Consider the following 20,231-nt stretch of genomic DNA (forward strand, 5'->3'; position numbering starts at 1 on the left):
AATAAATAGTACTTTAACAATAAGTAATAGTAAGGTTAAAATTCATTTTTACTATAGACTTGCAATTGAGCAGATGAAATATTTTGATAAGAATTTCTGTCTTCACAAATGTGGGTCTGGTATACATGTAGGAGTTACTTTGGCAAATTTCTATTTCTACTTTCATTAATAGTCAATTTAAGTATGAACCATGTAATATTATATGTATAAAGGAAAATTGGTACTATTACTAATTAAAAAAAAAAACACACAGAATTGAAACATGTGAAATAAATCATTAGTACATAAAACAATTAACCAGACTGGCCCACCTGCTCAACAGCCCTGCTAATTTTAAGCACTCGACATGTTTGGCTGAGATCACCTAATGATTATAGCACTGCCAAGTATTGATTAGTATTGATCATACATCTTAGTAATAACATAAATGAGTTTTTAACAAACTATTATATTCCTTTGCAATTTTTAATTTTTCAACTTAGTTTTTAAAAACTTTTCTCAGTACTTAAGAAAAATATTGTAGTTTTATAAATGCAGAAAGCAAGCCCAATCACTAAGTCACTCTTATGTAATAGAAAACTGTTGGTGATATTTGGGTCGCAAAATGTTAAACAGTGAAGACATTAGAGACAGTGAAAGGTTTTATTTTATTTTTTACTTTCATCCAAACACACCCTTTGCTGAAAAACATAAAAGCATGCACAATGATGAAATTCTTATAAAGAAAAACCAAGTAATAAGTAATCTGTAAATCAACAATAATACAACGAAAGCTTAAAATGATAATGTGAAACGATTTACAGGTAGGCATATAGCTTTTAATTTTAGAAAACAGTTAATTCAAGTCAACATCAACATGTGTTAAGTTTCTGACTTCTCAAATGTTTTGATACAAAAATGTTTCCAACTCCCATGTTTTATTGACCTTTTGTGATAAGAAAGTTAAATACAGTCCTAAGAAACACCTTATTCAAAAGTGACCTCATGAAGGTCACCTTTCTTGTTAAAATCATTTGTAATCCACATAATTCCAATAATATTTTCTCTTAAAATTTAAATAGAAGCATATCCATGATATTCCAAGTTCCACAACTTAAATTCATTTTGATTTGTCAGAAACAAGCTCTAAAATTAGGACTTCAAAAAAAAGTATTTAACAGAGACATGGAATTGATCTAAATTTCACTTTACATGTAAAAGAAAACGGCAATTCAGCATGAGGACACTTTTCATGAGTCTGATCCAAGCCTCCACTCATAGTCAGGCTGACCGTATTCTGTGGGAAGATAGGCATATGAATGTTGTACACATACACATACTAACGGACAGAGACTGATTCACACCACACTACTCTTCAAAGGTATTGTTTGAAATGGCTTATTCTCTGGTTTTGGAAAAGTAACGGAAGATAGAGAAAATTTCCCTCGATTTTTTTCCCTCCATTTTGCTTTTTATAATTCAATTGGTGTGTTTCATCTGGGTCACAAAATGATTTTGCAACAAAAACTGACCAACAGAAAGCAGAATTGTTATCTTAAAACACCAGAAAGCAGTTGTATTTAAATTATAACATAAAAACAGAGCATAAAAACAGACCTTTAAAAAGGTCTTCTTCCATAACTGAAAGCTGTGATTTGGTTCCTGGAACGTAGTAGCTCTTATTCTCACTCTGTAGCTCCATTTAAACCAATGGAAAGAACCAAATCTACTCAGTCCTGATGAATGATGTGAGGAAGGTGAATTTCTTGACACTGAACAAATGCGAGATGCCTCTGCAGAAGTCTGGGAAGCTTGCTCGGAGTGCCTGGTGAGTTCCACTCCAAACCAGGCCCGCTGGCCGGCCACTCTTCACTGCTGGTCTACTGTGCAAGCTAGGAGCAGCACCACTGAAGGAAGGGGTCCGGGAGGAAGGAAGGGCCCAGTGCAGCTACCATGATAGCAGAAAGATGGTTTCTGAATCAAACAGTTGGCTAGATCAAAGAGAAAAGAGGCCAAAGGCACATGCTAGCAATGGAGTCGTGATGTTTGTGGGCTCCGACCACCTCAAAGACCTGGGGACTCCAGATCCAGACAAAGGTTCACAGTAATTACTCTGATATAAAAAATAACAGGAAACAATTTTGTTTCAAGCACTTATGGCACAGATGTTGGGAAGTACTAATAGCGTAGCTTAAATCTTCAAAAGCTGGGCAAATTCAAGTTCTGTTGTAATGAATCAGTTGCAAATTTAACTTAAAGTTCATTCTGACATTTGATACATTATTCTCTTGTGCAGAGTATAGGGTATGCAAATTAAGTGTTTTGCATAAATATTAGAAATGTTAATTATTTTTCAAATACAAAGTAAAATCAGCTAATATCGCAATACTAAAAAAAAAAAAAAAAAAAAACACTGAACAGAATTTCTTTCCCCATGAACATTTCTTGCCCTTTTCCTTGAACGTATTCATACTTAAATTCAGTTTCTTTCATGGGCTTGCACAAAGTAAGAAAAAGCCAAATATTGCTAGCTTCAAGATACTAAACAGTGATGAGTTTGGAGTTGTCAGGTTGTAAAAAAAAACTGAAAATAACAAATAGAGTGAAATATGCTGCAAATTAATGTTAAAAAATACAGCCCTCTAAATTACAAAATGACATCAAATTATACAATGCTAATAATCTTCGGAAGCTGACGTTAGCTCGTGGGAGGTGTAAAGAATAGCATAAGCTCCACTTGGCTTTTACCTTTCCAGCAGCTCCTGCAATAACGTTGAAAAACCACCTTATGTTTGCCCAAGATCATCTGCTTATCGGCTTTAGTCACAAACTCTATCTTATCCAATGTTCAATCAACAAGGCTTTATTTACACTTCTTACTAAACTCAGGAAACAAGTTGACGTACTAGGCAGCCACAACGGCGAGAGGCAAGGCAGCACATTTGTGGCTGGGGTGCCCCCTGCTCATGCTCTGATGGTGACCCACAGGCAGCCCAGCAGGGTCCCATAGAGCCACGTGTTCACATACAGTTTCCTTCCCGCCTCCGTGGTCAGCATGCCAGCAGTCAGTCCACTGAGGATCAACAGTGATGGCAAGGTCTTCTTGAGACTTAGTTTGGAATGAACACATTTCCCAGGAAATTTGTTTCTTCTTTCTGGATCCGGTGAATCAAAGAATTCTATGAGCAACCTATGGTCATAATGAAAACCAATATAATTGAAAGTTTCAGTTTAAAGACATTTCAGAAGGTCTTGGAAATTCAGGGGAGATTGAGATTTCTAGCCTTTCACACTCTATATAATTCATATGAACTGTATTTCATGTCTGACTTCAAACATCTCTCAAGGATGTCTTTGAACCTTGACCTTCAGTTTTGCAGCAACCTGACTCACAGGGAGTGGCTTGTTGCAGCTTCTCTCCCTCCTCCCACAGCCCCTATCACACTACACAGCCAAAAAAAGACCAGCAGTGCTTACGGTACACATGGAGAGGCCCAGCAAAGCCCTAGTTCCCATGGAACTATAAACACAAGTAAAAGAAGGAAAACAACAAGCATCTTCCCAACTTAAAATGTGTAGAATTCCAATAGCAGTACATGATTCGATAATCTCAAACAAAATCAGAAAGGAAAAATGCTTCTATTGCCTTATAAACTGCACTAGACATAACCACTGTTTTAAAATGTCTAGCCTCGTCCTTAATACATATAAGTATCTATACCATAAAATAAATGAGATATTAAACATTGTTAGGTCTTTTTTTCTAAAAATAGATTTCCATATCAATACACAGATATTATTTATTAAAGTTCTCCCATAACCAAAATGGCCCTGAATCACTAGTTTAATAAATTCCATCATGTATAACTGCATTGATGAAACATAGAAATTCAACAAAGTTTCATTTTCTACCTGCCACACTTTTAATACTTTTCTTAGGTTAACCCAGAAGGGCTAATTATGAGATATTTCACCATAATTCAAGGAAAAGAACAACTAAGTCTCCTGAGAAGAAACATCCTAATGTGTGTGTGTGTGTGGTGTTGGAATTAAACCCAAAACCTCACCCATGTCAAGCACTCTACTACTGAGCTCAATCCCAAATCCTCAAACAACACTTTTTAATATGGACTTAGTAAATGGACCCACTGGGAAAAAAAACAAAAAAAAACAAAAAAAGTCTAAATGTTTAAAATACATCTTAAAAAATAGGATATGCTTCAGAAAGTATAAAATTTTCATTTATAAAAGCAAAACAAGCAGTAAATATCCTGAAGTGTTCAACTGAAAAAATACTTTCTTGTAACAATAAATATCACATCTGAATTTAAGACTCACCTTTCACCTTTGAAAAGAAAATCCTAAAACTTCTCATATGAAATCAGAGACAGTGATGTTGCCTGCTGCAGCTCAGTGTGGCCCTGGGCTGTGCCTCACCTGAGAGGTATCCAGATATACCTGTAATTCACTTACAGGTAACCCTCAGCAAGGTTCAACTCTGTGCTATTATCGTGGACAAAAACATGGCCAAGGCCAGAAACTACTTAGGCCCCAACATACTAACAACATAGAGACACCTTCACCATAAAAATGTCAACTGCCCCTTCCTCTTCCAACACACACACCTGCACTATGCCCACCAGCATGGGAGGCCCTGCCCTCTGCACCCCAGGATGGCGGCTGCTCCTTGTACAAAAGGAACACACCTTTATCTGACCTGGGGAGGCAGACTCAAGCATCTTACACTGGGAAACTTCTCCTTTTTCCTTAAACTTTATATCTTACCACATAGTTCAGGAAACACTGACAGGTAGACAGCTCTTTTACACTGACTTGTAAAAGCAACATATGAACAGATATGCAGGGAATAAGATACTACTTGAGTTTATAAAAAGTATTCTTGAGATAATAAAACTCTTTAAATTGGTTTCAAGTTATTTACTATAGTAAAATTTAAGTTTTTTGAATTGTTGTTACTCACTTATCTTTTATCTCAAAACGTTCATGAAGCCATCTTCTCATATACTCTTGTTCTTCTGGGACATCTTTCTTGTCTATACGAGCTATGTGAATATGAATTGTTGGACATTCTTTGCAGAGAAATTCTAATAAAGAACAAAAATATTTCACTTTTTGCTATTTTAGAACTCATGGTTATATAAAAGTGAACTGTAATGCATTCCGCTGTCATATATAAATTAAAAAAAAAAAAAATTAATTCCCAAGTACTTACACCTGATCCTCTTCCAGTGCTATACTGGTGTCCCTACTTTTTCATGAGAACACTTTTTTCCTTCTTTCTTTCTAGCTTTCAACATATGAGAGAAAACATAAAACCCTTGACTTTCTGGGTTTGGCTTATTTCACTTAATATTTTACTATTCAGGTTACTGCAAATGACATGATTTCATTCATCTTTATGACTGAATAAAATTCCACTGTATATATACACAACATTTTTATTCATTCATTGTATTCTATACTTTGTTATTCTAATTTGCACTGCCATAAACATGGATATACATACATTTCTATTTAAAAAAGAAAGAAAGAAAATAAGGCAAAAAAAAGTATTGATTATAAACTGGTAGTTTGAAGTTTCCAGAGGCAGTAATGTGGTAATTTCCAAGTCTACTATAATTATGCAAGTCATTATTAAATAAACAGCACCATATGTTGTTTTCATACAACAACTTGTAATTCTCTAAGCATCCCAGGCATAGGAAGCTGGACCCTTACTAAAAGTCCACCTCATCCCTCTGAAGGGATGCCAGGATACTGATCACCATCAGACTCATCTCCAGTACCAACCCCCATCTAGCACAGCACCTGTTATGCATGGTTACTGCCACTTCCCCTAAAAGACTGGAGGCTTCTGGGGCAGAGGAGTCCATCTGGTTCACTACCACCTAGACCTCCCAGCCTGGTGAAGAGCTGGACGGAAAGAGCCCTTCAGAGCTTTACTTCTGGTTGTAGGCAGACAGTTTCTTGTCACTGACTGCTCCACAGCCCGGAGAGATCTGGAGGAGCAGCTGCCTTTCCTCTCTCTTCTTGGCCACTGGCTATCCTTGATTTCCTGATCCTTGCCACATTTTAACAGATGACAATTGGTCTGGGAACCCAGATTCTTACTATGAAATAGCTACAAGCCCGTAAGTGACTGTTACTTTGAAGGCTTGCTAATATAGTAAAGGAGATGCTCTTTTTCTGCCTGGGCTGCCCAGGGATGAGGTGAGTGTTTACTGCAAGCCCCACCCCTACTCCTAGCCCAGAGACCCCCTTGCAGACGGCTCTGTGGAAAGGAGAGCTCTCAACACACTGAAGTTCCTCAGGGAACAAGGAAATCATCCTCTGAAGTTTAAGAGTATGTTTCCCTGGTAGGTGTGAAGCAGGACGCTGGGGCCTTTCTTCTCAGCATTGCCCAGTCTGAGGGGGCCTTCAAGCTTCTCCTTAAGCAGCCTTCACTCTCTTGGACTCTGCGGGTGCTCTTTACTTCTGCGTCAGGCCTTAGCGACATGTTGCACTTAGGTCATCAGAAACACCTGAGGAGGAGCAGGCAGCTTGGATGGCAAGGAGCCAAGCACTAAGCCAGGGAAGATGTCACTTGTTCAGTGTTTCTGCCTTCATTTTCCTCCAGTTCTATTTCATCTACATAATCCAAGAACTGCTTACAAACTGCTCTTTGAAGCAGAAGTGCGACTGGTCAAGAGCACAGGCAGTGGGAAGCGGGAGCTGGCCTCGATCCCTCACGACCCTAAGCAAATCTCCTAGGCTCTCTGTGCCCATGCACCCACGTCTGAACAGAGGATGACAGTCACAGCAGCTCCCACACTCGCTAGTCTGCCTATTCCTCGTTCTCAGTTCTCTAAATTAGTTAAGAGTGTCTGCTTACATTTACCCAAACTATTCTGCTCACTCAGAACTCTTTTTCTTCTTATGTATGACACAGATAATAGATCTAAGTCCTTAAAGCCCAGCATGTTTGAAAAAGAAATGTCATAATTTCTTCTTGTCAGACACTGATACTAAGTTTCATAAGTATTCTATGAAAAACACATTCAAAGATGAGCACTGGCCGTCAGTGCACACCTTGATATCACTCAGGACCACTTACCCTACCTTTGATTTACAGAGCTGTCCGTTTCTATGTATGAGCTTCAGGTAGAAAGAGGCTGGGATAAGGACTTCCAAAAGAATAATGCGCAGCCAAGAAGTACCAAACTTGGCAGGGCAGATGAAATTTCAACTGGAGCCAATTAATAGCATCTTGAAAAAGACACCAAGTAAATGGAATGCCTATTTTTGAAGAATGGTGATACTCTTAATAGACACCAGCCGCTGACATGTGCTGTATTAGCACTGAGTCTCTAGCACACGAAAACCTAGACTTACCCGTCATGGACGGTGACTCTTCTCGCTCTCCTTTATTGTCTTTCCCTTGGTAAACCACTGTAACATCATAAATCGCATCTAAGTAGTTCTTCATAGAATCAAAAGCAACATAAGTTGCCTTTATTCTTGGTGTCAGCACATACTTTAATACTGGAAGGCCTAGAAAAGAAGTCAATTCAGTGTGCCACAAATTAGGAGTATTCTAAGTTTTCAATTGTTTTAAATTTCCACAAGTAGACAAGACAGACAAGTATTAATGCCATAGCCTCATACCTATGGGCTTTAGCTTTGAAAGCACACCTCTCACAAGCCTTCTTCTATTTATGTCCACATTCCTTAATACAAACTAAACACTTACAGGCACAAGATACTGCATGGAGAGCTGCCAGAAAACAGGTCCTCGGAAACCCTTGGCTTCAGTACGCCCAGCCAAGGGCAGACGCTGGGATCCTCACTTCTGGCAACTGCCTCAGGCCACAGCATCCTGCCCATGACCACTCAAGATGTCTGAGCAGCACAATTCATAATTTATGACCCCTAGTCCATGACTCCTTTAATTCTACTTCTGCTCAAACTAAGACAGGGAGAGAGGAATCATGTAGATGACCTCCACTGTGTACAACATCTAATAAGAGCTCACACATTCCATATACTGCAAAATACTGACCTGATGTTTTAGGATAAACTGAAGAATACCACATCTTAGTGTAGTATTTTTTAATGAAGTATACAATCTAGTGGCTGAGTCTATTCAGAACCGTCAGTCATCATCACTAAGGCTAGACTATCCCCACTGCCCCACAGACACCCCATAGCACATATGTGGACTCTGCACACGCCACTCACTTGTGACGACCACTGCTCTGCCCGCTGTCTCCTGCTTACTCTGAACATTCCACATAAATGAGCTCTGACACTATGTGACCTTGTGTGACTGGTAGCTTCCTTACTTAGCAGAATGATTCCAAGGTTCACTTGCTCTTGCATGCATCAGTTTATCCATTCCTTTTTATGGATAAATACTATTCCACTGCATGGATGCAGCACATGTTTTACCTGTTCATCATTTGATGGCATGTGAGTTGTTTCCACTCTTTGGCTCTTAGGAATCATGCAGCTATGCACATTCACATAAACTCCATATGAATTCTGCCCACTGAATAAGTTATTGTATCAACATATGATCTTAATTCTCTCAGGTATTTCTTATACTTTTTAAAACTTCTTGGATGAGAAAACATTGCAATTATAGACAACTAACAGAATGTCACCAGTGTCTCTACTTGTGTGAAGGATTTGCAGTTCCCCTTCTATTTTCTGCTGCCTCCCCCTGCCTGGATTAGCACACTGACCAGTTTAAGGGAAAACCGCACATCTCTAGACATGCCTTGAACATAGACCACGGAGAACCTGACTTGGATCCTCTGCCTCCTCTTGCTGAGTCCTGCTCTGGCCCTCATGACTATTGGCCAAGAAAGGCCCATGGCTCTCACTGGTCCTCTGCCTTCACCCCTATTCTGAAGCTCCCTCAAGAAAGCGCTGTCCCGGTGTTTCTCCCCTACCTGGACTTGTGCTCAGGCCCCTCGGGGCTGACGCACACCCGCCTCAGGAGCCCTGTCCACTGGCATCCTGCACAGCCCAGCTTCAGTGCTTCTTCCCATAAAATCTCCCCAAACCACACCTAGAAGTGGTTCAGCCTCTGTGGGCTTACTCTTTTCTGTGTTCTGGTTCTATGAAACTATGTAAAAACCTAAACAAGACTGAGGCAGGTGGCCTCTAAAACAGCTCCAGTAACCCCTGCTCCTGTGTTCATGCCCGAGTGGGGCTGGACCTGGTAGCTGGCTTCTAAACAACAGAATACGGCAAAAGTGACGGACGCCACTTCCAACATCAGCTTGCAGGGCTGGGCCTCCTGTCTTGCCCATTCTTGTTCCAAACTCTTTATTTTCTTTAATCCTAAATTATAGTTTTATTTACATTTAAAAATACATTGGAAATTCTGAATATGCCCATGATCAAGCTTATTTTCAATGTACATTACTTCAGTTTTGATGTCATGGTTTGTTCTGATAAGTCCTTTTACAGACTCAACACCAAAATGGGGAAACCCCTATAGATTTTTGCTGGCATTGCTGCCAATGATGTACACTGCTCCCTTGCTAACAGTGATGAGTGACTATAATCGGCTCCTTGTCACCTCAACGTTTTCTGGCCATAAGGACGATAACTGTGAGCTGATGAGCTGTGGTGCATCTACCAAAGCACCTGAAGGTCAATGCCATCAGCATGATTGAAAACTGTAGCTGCCAAAGAAGCCACCACGTTTAACTGAACTGCTGTGTTTGCCTTGCTGATGAGCGTTAGTTTTAACACAGCAACAGTTCAGCAAGGATTGAAATACTTAGTGTTTGTGGTGGTGGAAAAGTTCAATATCTGAAATAAAAAACAGCAGCAATTACTACATCTCTTGAAATTATCCCATTAGTAAGTGGAACTGGAATAAGACCTTCATAGGTCAAGCTAACATGGAAGATACTGATAAGGACTTTATCAGCAAGTGGATCAAGAGCACTTCCCAAAGATGATTTTTGATTGGCCCAGTTTCCAGCAATAAATCATCCAACAAATCAGTTAACCCAGCTAAAGCAAAAACTCCTAATGCAACATTAAAATCTTCAATAATCAAATATCCCCAAGCCGGGGCCATGCCAAGGTACTCACTGACACCCTCTCTGGAACTGTCCATGAATGTTCATGGGGACTGGCAGTGCTCGCTGAGACCCACTCACCTTTGGGACCTCCTTTATGGGCCGGCTGCCGCAGAGCAAGTGCTATGGGTGCAGCAACCAAGCTTGGCCGGGCAGCTCAGGCCGGCGGGCACAAGTGGGCAACTTAGAGAAGTTCCCCTACAGAACTCAAATGTTCTGAAACCCTAACATTTGTCCCACTGAAAATCCAAAAATCTTATTTAATGATGAGATTGCTATTTTTTCCCTAAAACCTATAAAATTATGAAATACAATCGGACTCTACTGTGGAACTTTTCTGAGATTAATGTTAACATGAACTGAAACTCTCTAAGGGAAGTACATAAAATACAACATTATCTAAACCCACCTGTACATGAAACCCTCTTCTTAACACTGCATGGACTTCATCACAGAATCAAGACTGTAAAGCCTTAAATAAAACTCAGTGACCTCATTAGGAAGACTGCTGTCAGCAGAGGGGCAAAAGGAGGCACAGTGGAAAAGACAGGAGCAAGTACTCAGGGAGTAACTTTTTTAAATTATTTTTTTATTTGTTTTAATCAGTCATATATGACAGTAGAATGCAGTTATGCACTTTAATATACCATCCATAGGTGGGGTATGATTTCTCATTTTTCTGAGTGCACAGGGTGCAGAATCACATTGGTCATGCAGTCACACAGACACATACAGTGATAATGTCTGCTTCCTTCTACTGTCTTTCCTATCCCCACATCCCCTCCCGCCGTCCCTCCCATCACTGCCCTCTACCTAATCTAAGGTAATGCTATTCTTCCCTAGTGTCCCCCCCCTTATTGTGAATTAGCATCCGCATATTAGAGAAAACATCTGGCCTTTGTTTTTTGGGATTGGCTTAATTTTCTTAGCATGATATTCTCCAAGTCCATCCATTTACTAGCAAATGCCATAATTTCACTCTTCTTTAAAGTGGAGTGATATTCCATTGAGTATATATGCCACATTTTCTTTATCCATTCATCTACTGAAGGACACCTAGGCTGGTTCCTAGTCTAGCTATTGTGAATTGAGGTGCTATAAACATTGATGTGGCTGCATCACTATAGTCACTGATTTTAAGGCCTTTGGGTATAAAGGAGTGGGACAGCTGGGTCAAGTGGTGGTTCCATTCCCAGCTTTCTGAGGAATCTCCATACTGCTTTCCATAGTGGTTGCACCAATTTGCAGTCCCACCAGCAATATAGGAGTGTACCTTTTTCACCATATCCTCACCAGTATTTATTGTTGCCTGTATTCTTGATGACTGCCATTCTAACAGAAGTGAGATGAAATCTTAGAGTAGTTTTGATTTGCACTTCTCTAATTGCTAGAGATGTTGAACACTTTCTCATATGTTTGTTGACTGATTGTGTATCTTTTTCTGTAAAGTGTCTGTTCAATTCCTTAGCCCATTTATTGAGTTATTTGTTTTCTGAGTGTTAAAGTTTTTGAGTTCTTTATATGTCCTAGAGATTAATGTTTTATCAGAGGTGCATGTGGTGAAGATTTTCTCCCAGTCTGCAGGCTCTCTCCTCACGTTATTTATTGATTGCTTCCTTTGCTGAGAAAAAGCTTTTTATTTTGAATCCATCCCATTTATTGATTCTTTATTTTACTTCTTGCACTTTAGGAGTCTTGTTAAGGAAGTCAGATCCTAGGCCAACATGGTGAAGATTTGGGCTTATTTTTTCTTCTATTAGGCTCAGGGTCTCTAATCTAGTTCCTAAGTCTTTGGTCCACTTTGAGTTGACTTTTGTGCAGGGTGAGAGATAGAGGTTTAACTTCATTTTGCTACATAAGGATTTCCACTTTTGCCAGCGCCATTTGTTAAATAGGCCATCTTCTCTCCAGGGAATGCTTTTGATACCTTTGTCTAATATGAGACAACCGTATTTATGTGGGGTTGTCTCTGTGTCCTCTATTCTGTACCATTGTTCTACAAGTCTATTTTGGTGCCAATACCATGCGGTTTTTGTTAACTATAGCTCTGTAGTATAGTTTAAGGTCTGGTATTGTGATGCCTCCTGCTCCACTTTTCTTGCTAAGGACTGCTCTAGCTATTCTGAGTCTCTTGTTTTTCCAAATAAATTTCATGATTGCCTTTTCTATTTTTATGAAGAATGTCACTGGGATTTTAATAGAAAATGCATTAAATTTGTATAACGCTTTTGGTAATATGGCCAGTTAGACAATATTAATTCTGCCTATCCACAAGCATGGTAGATCTTTCCATCTTCTGAGGTTTTCTTCAATTTCTTTCTTTAGTGTTCTGTAGTTTTGATTGTAGAGGTCTTTCACCTCTTTTGTTAGATTGATTCCCAGGTATTATATATTTTTTGAGACTACTGTGAATGGGGTAGTTTTCCTAATTTCTCTTATGGATTTACTGCTGATGTCTAGGAATGTGTTTGATTTATAGGTGTTGGTTTTATATCCTGCTACTTTGCTGAATTCATTTATTAGTTCTAGAAGTTTTCTGGTGAAATTTTTGGAACTTCTAGATATAGAATCATGTCATCAGCAAATAGTGATAGTTTGAGCTCTTCTTTACCTATTTGTATCCCTTTAATTTCTTTCTTTTGTCTAATTGCTCTAGTTAGAGTTTCAAAGATGATGCTGAATAGAAGTGGTGAAAGAGGACATCTTTGTCTTGTTCTAATTTAGCGGGAATGCTTTCAATTTTTCTCCAATTAGGAGGATGCTGGCCTTGGGTTTAGCATATATAGGTTTTACAATGTTGAGGTATGTTCCTACTATCCGTAGTTTTTCTATTATTTTGAACATTAAGCAGTCCTGTATTTTGTCAAATGCTTTTTCTGCATCTATCAAGATGATCTTATGATTCTTATCTTCAAATCTATTGATGTGATGGATTACATTTACTGATTTCCGTATGCTGAACCAACCCTGCATCCTTAGGATGAATCCCACTTGACCGTGGTGTACTAAAATTTTAATGTGTTTTTGTATGTGATTTGCTAGAATTTTATTGAGAATTTTTGCATCTATGTTCATCAGCGATATTGGTCTGAAGTTTTCTTTTCTTGGTGTCTGGATTTGGTATCAGGGTGAGATTTGCCTCGTTGAATGAGTTTGCTTTTATATTTCATGAAATACTTTGAGGAGTATTGGTGTTAATTCTTCTTTGAAAGTCTTGTAGAACCTGGCTTAGAATCCATCTGGTCCTGGGCTTTTCTTGGTTGGTAGGCTTTTGATGGCATTTTTTATTTCATTACTTGAAACTGAAATGTTTAAATCATGTATGACCTATTCATTCAGTTTGGATAGGCCATATGTCTCTACAAATCTGTTGATGTCTTCAATATTTTCTATTTTATTGGAATATAAATTTTCAAAATAGTTTCTAATTATCTTCTGTATTTCATACATGTCCATTGTGATATCTGCTTCTTCATCTTGTATTTTAGTATTTTTCTCCTTTTTCTCTTTGTTAGCATGGCCAGCGGTTTCTCTATTTTATTTATTTTTTCATAGAACCAACTTTTTGTTTTGTCAACTTTTTCAATTTTCATTGATTTCAGCTCTGATTTTAATTATTTCTTGTCTTCCACTGCTTTCGGTATTGATTTCTTCTTTTTTTCCCTAGGGCTTTGAGATGTAGTGTTACATCATTTATTTGTTGACTTTTTATTCTTTTGATGAATGAGCTCAATGCAATAAACTTTCCTCTTAGTACTGCCTTCATAGTGTCCTAGAGAATATCAGTGTTCTCATTTACCTCTAAGAAATTTTTTATTTCATTCTTGATTTCTTCTACTATCCATTCATCATTCAATAGTGTATTATTTAGTCTCCATTTGTTATAGTAGCTTGTATTTTTTAATTTTTTCATTGAGTTCTAATTTCATTCCATTATGGTCTAATAGAAGGCAGGGTATTATCTCTGTTAATTTGTATTTATTAAGAGTTGCTTTGTGGCTTAAGATATGGTTTATTTTAGAGTCAGAGCATGTGCTGCTGAGAAGAAAGTATAATTTTTGCTTGTTGATGGGTGAAATATTCTATATATGTCTGTAAGTCTAAATTATTGATTGAATTATTTAGTTCTATAGTTTCCTTATTTAGTTTTTATTTGGAAGATATGTCCAGTAGTGAGAAAGGTGTATTAAAGTCATCCAGTATTACTGTATTGTGGTCTATTTGACTCTTAAAATTGAGAAGGGTTTGTTCAATTTACATAGATGCTCCACTGTTTGGGAGTATGTCCTGCTTATATATACTTCCCTTAAGAAGTATGAAGTGTCCTTCTTTGTGTCTTCTGAATAACCTTGGTTTGACCTCTACTTCCTCTGAGAATGAAAACCCCTGCTTGTTTACACAATCCATGAGTGATAAGTCTTATCCCATCCTTTAACCTTCAGCCTGTGGATGTCTTTGCCCATGAGGTGAGTCTCTTGAAGACAGATATTATTGGGCCTTGCTTTTTAACCCAATCTGCCAGTCTATGGCTTTTGATTGATGATTTTAGCCTATTGACATTCAAAGTTATTACTGAGATATGATTTGTATTCCCTGTCATTTTGATTTATTTCTGGTTTTTGATTTGTCTGGGTTTCTCATTTGGTTGAATGTCCCTTTAGTGTAGATGCTCCCTCTGTTGGTTTTCACTTCATTCTCATGGAATATTATGTTGGGATGGTCTGTCTGTAGTGTAACTTTCTAGTGTGAATTATTATTTTTTTTAAAGAGAGAGTGAGAGAGAAAGAATTTTAATATTTATTTTTTAGTTATTGGCGGACACAAGATCTTTGTATGTGGTGCAGAGGATCGAACCCGGGCTGCACGCATGCCAGGCAAGCGCGCTACCGCTTGAGCCACATCCCAGCCCAAGTGTGAATTATTTTAATTTTTGTTTATTTTAATTTCATCTTCAAATCTGAAACTTAATTTTGCTTGGTATAAAATTCTTGGTTGGCATCCATTTTCTTCAGAGCTTGAAATACATTATTCCAGGACCTCATAGCTTTGAGAGTTTGGGCTGAGAAATCAGTTGAGATCTGAATTGGTTTCTCCCTATATGTACTTTGATTTTTTTTCTCTCACAGCTAAGATTTTATCTTTATTCTGTGTGTTAGTCATTCTCATTGTAATGTGTCTTGGTGGGGGTCTGCTGTAATTTTGTACATTTAGTGTCCTATAAGCCTCTTGTATTTGATTTTCCATTCCATTCTTTAGATTTGGGAAATTTTCTGCTATTATACATTGAAAGGATTGTGCATTCCTTTGGTTTGTATCTCTGCTCCTTCATCTATTCCAATTAAGCTTAAATTTGGTCTTTTCATGTTACCCATAATTCTTGGATGTTCTTCATAGTTTCTTACCATCTTCTCTGCATGGTCAACTCTACTTTCAAGATTATATATTTCATCTTCATTGTCTGAGGTTCTGTTCCAAGGGGTCTAGTCTGTGGGTGATGCTTTCTATTGAATTTATTTATTTTTATTTTTTTAGAATTTATTTATTTATTTAAGTTTTCGGCGGACACAACATCTTTGTTTGTATGTGGTGGTGAGGATCGAACCCGGGCTGCACGCCTGCCAGGCGAGCGCGCTACCGCTTGAGCCACATCCCCAGCCCCTTTCTATTGAATTTATAATTCGGTTTACTGATTCCTTCATTTTGAGGATTTCTGCTTGTTTTTATTTCCATGATCTCTAACTCTTTTTGAAGTGAACTTTCACTTCCTGTATTTTTTCTTTGATTTCACTCCTTATACTATACTTCACAAATCAATTTAACCATATACAATCTGAACTCCTTCCTGAACATTTCTTCTACTGTGTTATCAGTGGCTTCTGTTGTTGAAGCATCTTGGTTTGTTTGGGGTGCTTTATTCCCTTGTTTTTTCATGTTGTTAGTGTGTTTTCCCATCTAGAAGTATGGATCTAAGGCAGGATAAATTCTACCCTGTAGACCTACAGGGTCCCTGAAGGTTTCTAACACTTCACCTTTACTGGTAAGACCAATATCAACAGCACCCAGTGTACACAATATATAGACTTAAACCTAATAGCTCCCACCAAGGCGTCTGCTGCTTTCTTGTAGATGATGAGTTAAATAACTATCTATAGTACAAACAGAAAATTGGTTAAAACAGTTTACAGTTTCAAATGGTAGATGAGAGAACAGGGGTAGTATGCGATACTAGTGAGGGAGGAAGAGAAGCTAGAAGTAAAACTTCACAGGAAGAGTGGAAGAGGAGCCGACAGAGATTGGCTGTTGGTTGGAGAAAGGTTGGAAAGAAAACAGACAAAAGAGAGGAAGAATATGAACAAAGAGAAAAATATTAAAGACATAAGAATAAAACAAAAATGCAAAACACCAATCATATATTATTGTCCTCCACACACTGATGCATAAAAACATCCTGTTCCAAATATGGTAGAGATATTAGCAAATCAAAAAATAAAATAGAGTAAATCTTGCTGGGAAGTCGAACTGTCTCTGTCAGTGTTCAACAGTTTCTCAGCTCTGTCTCTGAGAAACTTGATCACCAAACCCAGATCAGCCCCTGCAAACCCAGTCACTATCCCACTGATCTGGTCTTCAGATACCTCAGGTTCAGCAAGCTGCAGTCCCAAGATCTCAGTGCTGCTCCTACTTGCAGAGAGATCACCGGGGATCCACTCATGCAAAGGAGCAACCCCGAGATGCAGCAGCAAGACAAGGGCCACCAGCCCTCTCAGCAGGAAGACCCCAGGCTCCTCAAACCCACAGGCACCCCCCACACTGGACCTGCAGGTCCCAGCTGGAGTCCTCAGACAGAGGCTCTTGTGGTGGTAAACCTGCTAGTACCCAGGCCTCAGGGCCTGGCTGGTGTCCCAAAATGGGTGCAGCCACGCGCAACCAAATCCGGAGTCTCCCCCGCAGCGGTGCTCTAAGCCGTGGTAGTGGTGGTGGTTGTCGGCAGCAGGCAGTGGGTCAGTAGCAGTGGCAGCTGCAGGGTGAGCAGCAATTGAAGCTGTGGGGGCAGCGTCACCAGGCAATTTCCAGGGATCAGCAGCAGTTTGGGCTTCAGCTGCATCCGGGCGGCCGTGTCTTCTGGGACAGCAGCAGGTGGTTGTAGCTGCAAAGGGAGCAGCATCCAGAAAGAAGACCTCCAAGCGACCTCAGGCTGGCAGCAGCAGAATCAGAGGCAGCAGCCAAGCAGGTAGCAGTGCAGGCTAGGAGTGACGTTTTGATGTGAGCCACTGATGGGGTCTCTTCTGACTGGACTGAGGGATACTTTAATTCACTGGGAACAAGCATCCATGTGGATATTTCAGCAGTAGAAATCTGGGTCATGAACACTCTTGGAAACATGCTCGGTGGATTCTGTCTCTTCATCTCATTTTAAACGGAACATTAAGGAATGCATTATTTTAGCTGTAACTATGCCAATGTATCTATCTAGAGGCCTCTTGCCATTTCTATCTTCAGTGAACTTTTTGTCCCCAAGAAAGGATTATAAATTTTGACTAATAGATTGAGATGGTATTGTGTATTTTTGGTTATCCAAAACACTCACGTAGCTTTAGGATTCTGAACTGGTGAACAAGCATGGTACACAAGACCTGAGGAGTATACCAACTATGCTGCTTGTGACGCAATGGCTTTGTTCTTTGCTTGTGTTTGTTTCTTGTCTTGCACAAATGAACTTTTAAAAAATAAAAGCTACTTTGGAAATAAAAAGAAAGAAAGAAAACTACTGCTAATGACTTGCCTTCACCCACAGAAGGAGAGCCAAATACCAAGCCCACGTTCAATGACCTCCATCACTGCACCCGGCCCAATTGAACACTCCATTGCCACAGCTCTTCTTCATTGGCTTTTTGCATGAAGCCACTGAAACTCCTTGCTCACCACACATGTCCCTCACCACTCATGCCATTAGCTTGGTTTCTCACACCCAGAGCTCCCTCTTCAAGTCACCAGGTGCCCTGCAGGCTGGCCAACTGGCTCTGGCCTGACTTACCCACTGCAGTGCGGAGGCTCCTCAAGTTGCACACCTGACACACCATGCACTCTCCTGAGCAGGATTCGTGCCTATGGCATGTCAAGTCTCTTAAACAAACGCAGCTACACGCAGCTACACAAAAGCCTTGTTTGCCTGCTATTACATGGCACAAGATGACCGACTTGAGTTATTCTGTACAGTTTTATTAATCCTTTTTTTTTTAAATAATCGAACCTCTTTTTTAATGTGTTCTCCTTGGTTTTACATGAGAGTACAGTATATTATGACATATTTGTATAAACAAGTGTACATCTTATTCAAATTTGGGATGCCAGTCTTGTGGTTGTACATGATGCGGAGATTCTTTGTAGTGAATTTATAGTGTACAAAGGAAAGTTAAGTCACATTCATTCCACTGTTTTTCTTATTCCTGACCCTCCTCCCTTGCCTTCAATCCCCTTTGTCTAATCTACTGAACTTCTATTCTTCCTCCCCAACGCTTACTGTATGTGAGCATCCATAGACAGAATATTCAACCTTTGGTTTTTCAGGGATTAGCTTATTTCACTTATCATAATAGTGTCCAGATCCATCTATTTCTCAGCAAATGTCATAAAGTCATCCTTTTTTATGGCTGGTTAATATTTCATTGTGTATACATCATATTCTCTTTATCCATTAACCTGCTGAAGGGACCTAGGTTGGTTCATAGCTTACCTATTGTGAACTGAGCTGCTATAAACATTGATGTGGCTGTGTCACTGTAGTATGCTGATTTTAAGTCCTTTGGATATATACCTTAGAGTAAGAGAATTGGGTCAAATGGTGGTTCCATTATAAGGGTTGTTTTGGGGTGCAGAGTGGGAGCACATTCCAGCAATAGAACTCCAGGGCACTTGACCACTGAGCCACATCCCCAGTCCTATTTTGTATTTTATTTAGAGACAGGATCTCACTGAGTTGCTTAGCACCTCACTTTTCCTGAGGCTGGCTTTGAACTCATGATCTTCCTGCCTTAGCCTCCTGAGCCACTGGGATTACAGGTGTGTGCCATCACGCCCAGCCCCATAACAAGTTTTCTTGAGGAATTTCCATACTGTTTTCCAGAGTGATTGCACCAATTTGCAGTTCTACCAGCAATGTATTATGTACCCTTTTCCCCACATCCTCACAAACATTTATTGTTACTTGTATTCTTGATTGTTCCATTCTAATTGGAATGAGATGAAATCTCAGTGTAGTTTTAATTTGCATTTCTCTAATTGCTAGAGATGTTGAATATTTTTTCAAATATTTGTTGACCATTTGTATTCACTTCTGTGAAGTATCTGTTTAGTTCCTTTGCTCATTTATTGATTGGGTTATTTGTCTTTTGGTATTAAGTTTTAGAGTTCTTTATATATCCTAGAGATTAATGCTCTATCTGAGGTGCAGGCAGCAAAGATTTTCTCCCATTCTGTAGGCTCTCTCTTCACAATGTACAGTGAACCCCAGGCCAACATCATTTAAATGGAGAAAAAATGAAAGCATTCCCTCTAAAAACAGGAACAAGACAGGGATGCCCTCTTCCACGACTTCTATTCAACGCAGTCCTTGAAACACTAGCCAGGAGCAATTAGGCCAAAGAAAGAAGTTAAAGGGATACAAATAGTTCATATAAGAGCTCAAAATATCCCTATTTGCTGTGACATGATCCTATATTCAGAAGACTCAAAAAACTTCACCAGACAACTTCTAGAACTCGTAAATGAATTCAGCAAAGTAGCAGGATATAAAACTAACACCCATAATTCAACTGTGTTCCTATACATCAAAGATGAATCAGCTGAAAGAGAAATTAGGAAAACTATCCCATTCACAATAGGCTCAAAAATAAAAAAAAACATGGGAATCAATCTAACAAAAGAGGTGAAAGACCTCTACAATGAAAAATATGTAACACTAAAGAAAAAAAATTGAAGACCTTAGATGATGGCAAGATCTCCCATGATCTTGGATAGGCAGAATTAATATCATCATAAAGGCCATACTACCAAAAGTGCTCTACAGATTTAATGCAATTCCTATTAAAACTCCAATGACATGGGGCTACAGTTGTAGCTCAGTGGAAGAGCACTTGCCTAGCATGTGTGAGG

At 39.1% G+C, this 20,231-nt stretch overlaps 1 protein-coding gene and 1 pseudogene across 2 annotated transcripts in view; both read right to left on the reverse strand.

The window, feature by feature from the left end:
- Positions 1–628: 628 nt before the first annotated feature.
- Positions 629–20,231, reverse strand: part of Agpat5 (1-acylglycerol-3-phosphate O-acyltransferase 5) — a 60,702-nt gene continuing 41,099 nt past the window's right edge. Inside the window, exons 6-8 of one of the 2 annotated variants that reach the window (XM_015504654.2) lie at positions 7,372–7,530; positions 4,961–5,084; positions 629–3,169 (exon numbers count right to left, since the gene is read on the reverse strand). In XM_015504654.2, coding sequence (XP_015360140.1) covers positions 2,944–3,169; positions 4,961–5,084; positions 7,372–7,530 — 509 coding nt within the window. In that variant the 3' untranslated portion in view covers positions 629–2,943. The remainder of the gene's footprint in view (positions 3,170–4,960; positions 5,085–7,371; positions 7,531–20,231) is intronic. The other variant, XM_015504655.2, reaches the window with a different exon arrangement.
- LOC125613255 lies at positions 7,537–10,943 on the reverse strand (annotated as a pseudogene).

The sequence above is a fragment of the Marmota marmota genome, unplaced genomic scaffold, assembly GCF_001458135.2.
Source record: "Marmota marmota marmota unplaced genomic scaffold, marMar, whole genome shotgun sequence".
Lineage (NCBI taxonomy): Eukaryota > Metazoa > Chordata > Mammalia > Rodentia > Sciuridae > Marmota > Marmota marmota.